The 7,396-nt window shown below is 41.8% G+C and overlaps 2 protein-coding genes across 4 annotated transcripts in view; one reads left to right on the forward strand and one right to left on the reverse strand.

Moving 5' to 3' along the window:
* Positions 1-7,396, forward strand: part of wnt5b (wingless-type MMTV integration site family, member 5b) — a 68,431-nt gene that overhangs the window by 38,721 nt on the left and 22,314 nt on the right. The window contains exon 1 of one of the 3 annotated variants that reach the window (XM_067489549.1): positions 5,875-5,968. The exons of the other annotated variants lie outside the window; for them this stretch is intronic. The gene's annotated coding sequence lies outside the window, so the exon portion shown is untranslated. Of the gene's footprint in view, positions 1-5,874; positions 5,969-7,396 lie in introns of those variants that run through there. 3 annotated transcript variants of the gene reach the window in all.
* Positions 753-4,480, reverse strand: fbxl14b (F-box and leucine-rich repeat protein 14b). The gene has a single exon (XM_067490574.1). The coding sequence runs from the start codon at positions 3,830-3,832 to the stop codon at positions 2,630-2,632; it is 1,203 nt and encodes a 400-aa protein (XP_067346675.1). The 5' UTR covers positions 3,833-4,480; the 3' UTR covers positions 753-2,629.

The following is a 7,396-nucleotide window of genomic DNA, read 5'->3' on the forward strand; positions in this document are numbered from 1 at the left end:
GTGTCACTCCACACACAGGGCACGTCTTGATGGAAAGCAAAAAGACAGAAAACCTCCTCTGACCAACTTTAGATCTTATTACTCTCTGCACATGCAGCTGCACAGATACAGCTGAAATTAATCACTTAAAAAATAACCCAATCTAATACCCTAAACCTCCTACTTAATTCATGAAATCCACCATTAACCCTAGCCCCGTTCTTTAAAAACATGAGACTTAAACGAGACGCTCAACTGCACTCCCAGTTTACACCTTTTTTGTTGTTGTTGTTGTTGAATCTGAAGATGCAAAATGGACGATTATTAAAAAAAATCAGCAGGGCAGAACAGCTTCCTATAATAAACGCCATGTTGGTAATTAATTACACTGGCACTGCAGCCAAATCAAGAAGGCAAGCATCCATTTTGAATCTCCTCGTAAATAATAAAGCAACCCAACAGATTTCTTTTTTTTTTTCAACCCCTTTTGAGAAGCAGGTCTGGACTGATCAGGGACAATAAAGTCTGATATGAGTGTGGGTGGTTATTAGAAGTACCACATTAAAATTAAAGCTCTTACTGTAAAAATAAAAAATGCACCTCAATATGGACAATATTAATGCAGGTGAAGACCATAAAATACTTTTGTCTAGGGATGAATAGTATCAAATCATGTTGTGGAAACTGATATTTCACAATATTGTTGGAAAAGAAAACAGACAGCACAGTGACAACAATGAAGTGCTACACCCACACAGAAGTAGTCCACACGCTTGTTTCGTTCATTATATAAATATCTTTAATTGTTTTAACTGTAAGAATATAAAACAATTTAATTTGGGGATTCTGCATTTTTCTTTACAAACACATAATATACAGTACATCTTTTAATTTTCAAACACACACAGCTTTGTCAGCAGGACGCACATCCGTATATTAATTTTCTAGCAGGTCATTGCATTACATTAAAACGCACGCGCATTGTGCATGTGTGAAACTGTGTGTGTGTGTCTGTGTGTGTGTGTGTGTGTGAGAGAGAGAGAGAAAAAAGAGAGAGATGGGGAGAGAAAGAGAGACGCACTCTGCTTGTAACCCGAGACAGAGGATAGAGAAAAGAAAAATAATCGATTGCTCCTTATTCTAAGCATGTCTCAAAATGGATTTCAGGGTGTTTTTATTCAGGGAGAAGAGGGAGAGACGGGGAAAAGAGGAGGAAAAAGATATTCTTTCCCTCCTCCCTCTGTTCCTCTCCACACCAGTGAAAGCAACATGAATATGAATGCGACCTGTCTTGGCATCAACGTGGGAAAATAAAAACCATGGAGCAAACCCTGATTCTCTGCGATCAATAAAGGGTATAAGATATAAGAATCACTTCAATTTGAAGTACGACGCTCTGAACAACGTCCACTGACATTTATTTCCACCAGCATTCCTTACAGAAAATAACAATTTTGCCTATAATACACTGACAGGTACTGTGTTTAATAACGGCCTGATCATACATTTTTGTGTTACCTCGCATTGCATTGCTATAATCTCCCTCTATCTCTCTAGTATTATTATAGGTACTTCTCCAAAAGGTGAGTCGATAATCTTTTCTCCTTTACATTGGGGAAAGCTTGAATACAAGCGTCTTCATATGGGATGATAAAGTTGGACCTTATCCCTAAAAATTAAAAGGAAACCACCAGTAAAAAGCTGTCGCAAAGAAGTGCGTTTGTTTTGCATAAAACGTCGTCCCCCTCGCAATCTGGCTAGATTTTACAGCTTGCTTTCCCTTTCTCTCTCAGTCTCTCTCTGGGAAATTGTTGCTGTTTATGTGGGTAAATTAAAAAAAGGTAGTTAGATTGTGTCCTAGATTGTGTCCTGGTCTCCTTTCTCCAGCTCTGCTCATAGAGGGAGGGGATGGAGGGATGGGGGAGGGGGCAGACACTGTCCATTTAGGCACATTTTCTCCCAGTCTCTCATTCTCGCTTTCAGTCTCTTTTTAACAGTATACACCCTTTGAAAATAACCACATACGAGGTAGCCAAATGGTTTTTAGGCGTGATGGCTGTAGCAGAGATTATTCTTATCCAAAACTGTCTCAAATCCAGACTCTCTGTCAAAATAAAAGTCTCAGTCTCAAGTTTTGAAAACTCACTTTGATTCAAATAAAAACCAGGTTTGTATGGATGCAAGCTTCACTTAAAAGATTTTCTGAAAGCAAGTGTCAGAAGCCTGAATGGAGCAGATTATTCAAATATTATGAGTAAAATGACACTTGATTCTCATCACATAAAACAAAATGGTTTACAAGTTGTTCCAGTCAGAATTTATGATAATAAAACTCAATATGAGATCAAAATATTTGCTAACAGGGACTTTCATGAGCTCATAACAAATGTAAGTTTTAAATGCTTCCTACCAGGCAGACTATTAAGTCATATCAAACGCTAAATTAAATCCTGCAACCGAAACAAAATAAAAAACAGATCTAAACAGAAAATTCTGGTCACATGGGAGAAGCACCCACACAGGTGGGAAAATGAAGATTTTTCTCTTTGTTAAATAAGAAAAGAAATTTCTATCCATCCCTCTCCTCCTGCTTCTCTTGCCCCCCTCTATCCCCATCCAAAACAGAAAAGAACACACAAAACATTTCCAATCACCTCACTTTCTCACTCTCTGTCATCTGCCAGAGTCCCAGGTTCAACACTTTAAGGCAGGGGAGTTGTGTGATCCTCTCCAGTCCCCTCTTGGTGATCTTGGTACATCCATACAGGTCGATGCCCGCCAGCTGGGTCAGGTGGTCAGCTATGAGTTCCAGCCCTTTGTCCGTGATGCGCACACACTGTCCAATGTTTAGGGTCCTCAGCTCATGCATCTGCCTCACCATCCGGTTTATACCATCATCAGAGATGTGACACGAGCACAGAGACAGGGACTTGAGCTGGTACAGCCCCTGGGCAATGTATGCCAGAGTCTGGTCTCCTATCTTGTCACAGAAGGAAACATCAAGCCCAGAGAGCCTAAGGGTGCCCATGGCGAGGTGCATGGTCCCTGTGTCACTGATGTTATCACAGGAGCGTAGGTTGAGGCTCCAAAGGGAGGCCATGTGGGAGAGATGGATCATGCCCGCGTCTGAGATTCCCCCACAGAAGCTCAGGTTCAGTACCCGGAGCTTGGTCAGCCCCTTGGAAATGTGTTTGAGTGAAAGGTCTGTCAGTTTTTGACAGTCTTGGAGAGTCAGGTACTCCAGGTTCAAACAGCCTTCTGCTGCGCTGCGGGTCATGCCTGCCAAATGTCCAATCCCCACATCTGAGACATGCCTGCAGGACCTTAGGTTGAGGCTCTTGAGTCTGTGGAGGCCCCAGGCTATCAACAGAAGCCCAGTGTTGGTGATGTTGCTGCAGCCACCAAGCTCCAGCACCTCCAGGTTCTTCAGATACTGGGCTATCCGGCCAAGACTGGAGTCAGTGATCTGCTTGCAAAGACTCAGGTTCAAAACCCTCAGTGATGGGATCTCCTGCACAAAAGCATGGCCCAGCCCATTATCTGTGAGGTTGTAGCAGCCGGACAGGTTGAGGGACTCAATGTTAGGCATTCCCTGGATCACATAGCTCAGGCTGCGGCGCAGAGAGAGAATCTGGACCCTCCGGATGCCCCTGGCCTGGAGGCTGGGGAACAAGGAGGGATTGGCCCGGCGGAGGTGCAGTTTGGCTTCCACCCCCCTCCACACTGACTTGTGGTAGGATGCGTCCCTCCAAGCAATACACACTTGGGCTACCCTGCCTTTGTCCCTCACATCCAGATAGCTAAAAATCATGGCCAAAATTTCCGGGAAGAGGCACGAAATGTGCGTCTCCATTGTTTTTCAAAACCCAGGCATATAAAAATTAATACTCCACACCTCCAAGGCTGAAAAAACAGAACACATTCAAACACCCCTCTTCTGCTGCAATTATGCAAAACAGTCCCGTTTATCCAGAGAAGTGAAAAAATAAATAAGAGTTGTTTGTTTGTGTTTTTTTCTCACACTGAACTGTGCAAAATCGATCCAACTCTCTCAAATCCCACGTGATCCGGTCCGGTTGCGCAGTAGGATTCAAATACATTTGAAAAAAGGGGGAAAAAGAAAAAGAAAAAACTAAAAAAAGCGTTTATTCGTGCCTCAACCCCTCTCCGCCAAAAAGAGGAGGAGAGGGGGGCGAAAGGAAGGAGGAGGAGAGGAGGAAAAAGCGTCAATCCTTCCCCCTCTCTCTCCCTCTCTCAGACGACGCTTCCTTGTATTATACCTACAAAAAGCCTTCCTCTCTCGGCAGAGCGGGGATCCAAACGGTCGTACATTTCAGCAATCGAAAGTATAGATAAAACCAACACTCGTTGCGCCACCCATTAAAAACATTTCTATGATACAAAAAGCAGAAAAGATAGAGCTAGGTTGGCTTTGTAGGCAGAGTGAGAGAGAGAGAGGGGCGTCCTGGGCTCAAAGCCTTTGTCTGCTCTTTTCAAACCGACTTGGCAGGGACTCCAGCACTCTGGATGTACGGGAGGGGTGAAGCAACCACAAGCTTTAATGTTCCAAGTTGAGAAGATATTAAATAACAGACGCGGTGGTAGAATTTTCGTGATATGTAGTTACTGTGGAAGGTGTATGCAAATATTTAATAAACAATGTGGTGCGAAATTGATTTGTAATTTTATGGACTCGCCATCCCCCCCCTCTGTGTCAAGCCGTTGGTATGTCCCGCCTCAGCTGGAACGGTGCGAACAGTTTCCCTTGGAAACCAACTTCTTACAATTCAGTTCACTTTGGGCATTAACCCTTTGAGCGGACCACACAGGAAACACGGGCAACCAACTAGAAGTTCTCCACAGAGCACTAATATGGCATGAACATGTAGTAGTTTGTAGCGATTTTGTTCCTGTTATTGTTACTATTGGAGTGTCTCCAGAATGACGACAGAACTAAAAAAGTCAGTGCCCTTGTATCTCTGTCTTTTACTTTTTCACTTACTTTATTGCAAAACCAGAAAATACATTTTAATATTAAAAATAAATAACTGTGTCTAAAGATCTACAGTGAAACAAAGCACAAGATATTCTGGACGATTTGGAAACAATGCACAGTAAATAAAAAATCTCTCATTTAGTTTCAGCTCTTTATTGGTTCCGTGTTTGCCCACACTGTGGCCAAACCTCAGGCCAGAGATCACAGCATGCGTCAGTGTGCAACTATTTAACAGTTTAATATGAGACCTTTAAAAAGTCTCTGTGTCTTGTATTAGTGTTAACATATATATTGTATTGCCTACAAATTATATATATATATATATATATATATATATATAAATAAAATGATGTGGGTGGGGTGTCCTTAAATGACTGTGGCGATCAAATAATCTTTAAAGTTAAAAAAACCTCCAGTGCTTAATTTTTCTCATGTGTGTCTCATAAGGAACCAAAATAATCACTTTGAAGCTGTTGTCTCACATCTGGCATTGCTTTAGATTTAATACTTGAAGACATATTTTAGTCCCAGTTGATGGTGCTATGAGTTTTAGTTTAGCTTATTCAATGTATGAAGGCACAAGAATGATCAAATGCAACGGCCAAGGTAGATATAGCATATATTATTTTACACTCTCAACATTCCTGTGGTTTTGCCCTTTCTTAGCCTTGTAATAACCTGTGTGTGTGTGTGTGTGTGTGTGTGTGTGTGTGTGTGTGTGTGTGTCTGTAAGCACAGACAAGTGAACATGTATCTGTACATAAGTGGCCTCTGCATGTAAACCGTAATTTTTATATACTTGCATGTCTGTCTGTATAAGCTTCTGTGTGAGAGAGAGGGAGGGAGAGGGGTAGAGAAAGGGGGGGGGGCATTTGTTGAAGCCAGTGGAGTGTGGCAGAGTGGTCGAGAAACAGCAAAGGAGAGACAGAGAGAGGAAGAGCTGATGAGAAATGTGCAAAGAGAGACAGAGCGATAGGAGCCAACAGTGATCAGGTGAGGAAAGAACAGCCGACGAGATTCACAAATGAGAGCAACCCACCTTGCTTCCACATATAACCCTTCATGTTTCTCTATGTATGATTAAGTTCAGATGTTTGCTGTAGTTGTTTTTATGTTGACTGCAGTGTAAGAAGACAAATCCAATCTTCATTTGATGTGAAATTATAATAGAATATTCACTTAATTTTATATTTTTATGTTAATCTATAGGAAAAGTTAAGCAGCACTGTAAAGACTTTCCCATTACCTTGTCCGCATCCGTACTCTACTCCTGTGTTTTTATGTTACAGTACACAGTGCACACACGTTGAAGTACTTGTTATGCACATAAATGAAGCCTATAGAGTCTGTAATACAGTATAACAGATTTCGATTTCAGGTCATCATAAAAACAACTCCCATCTTTGTCAGATTGGGGAAGTAAAGCTGTGAATAACATTCATTTTAATATTTACAATATAAAAGCTGCAATCATAAATACAAAGAATACAGGATTGACCAAAATTGCCTGGCGACTATTTTAATGTCCTTCCTCGCTTGTAACTTATTTCCTGTAGCTTCATCAAGGGCAAAAACAAAGCACTTAACTGCACTGTCCCCTGTGGCTGCCAACACCTACGTCCTTGGTACTCAGGCACAGTGTGTCTCATGCATTTTCAAAATAGAGATCCTGACATGAATACCAAGTTTTATAATGACAGTGCAAACACCTCAACGAGTTATAAACAGGTCCCACAGATTAAGAGGAGCTAACAGCTAAATGTGGTCAGTCGTGGCCACTTCTAGTCAATTTGCTCCACAAATCTGCTGGAATTTACAAAAGCTAGCTCGGTCACAAACCGTATTATGATTTGATTCAACAAAATGTTCAGTTAAACCACAATGTAGAGTGACATTGGGCCTCTGAGCAGGGTTTAAAACAGAAACATAAACCCATGTCAATTTGGCTTTAAAACTGCCAGCCAGACTGTGTTGTGTAGGAGTGTTGTGTTATTAGCAAAGTTTTTAATACCAGAAGTACTTGTCTGTGTCATTACTCTGTCAGTCAGGGTGACGTGTAGTCTTCGCTATCCATACAGGGAGACAATCATAGACAAGAAAAGGGTAAAAGGTAAAATGAAGAAGTAAAGGGGAGATAAATAAATTGAAAGGAAGAGGTAGGATGTAAAACAGAAAGAGGCGGGTGTATATGCCACAGGCTTTCTCTTCAGCAGCAGTAGCCGAGTCTCTCTCTGTATGACCTGCCTGTGTGTGTGTGTGTGTTTGTGCATGGATGTGTGTGTTCTTGCTCAGCATGCATCTCTTTCTGTTTTTATGTCCGTCTCATATCCCAGCTGTGTGTGTGTCTGTTTATGTGTGTGTTTGTGTGTGTGTGCCCTGCTGTGTTGTGTCATACCTCTCTTAGAAAACCCGCTGGGCCTT

The sequence above is a fragment of the Channa argus genome, chromosome 21 (genome assembly GCF_033026475.1).
Source record: "Channa argus isolate prfri chromosome 21, Channa argus male v1.0, whole genome shotgun sequence".
Taxonomy (NCBI): domain Eukaryota; kingdom Metazoa; phylum Chordata; class Actinopteri; order Anabantiformes; family Channidae; genus Channa; species Channa argus.

Coding starts and splice junctions, on each gene's coding strand:
- fbxl14b (XM_067490574.1), bottom strand. CDS start 3,832: ATGGAGACGCACATTTCGTGCCTCTTCCCGGAAATTTTGGCCATGATT.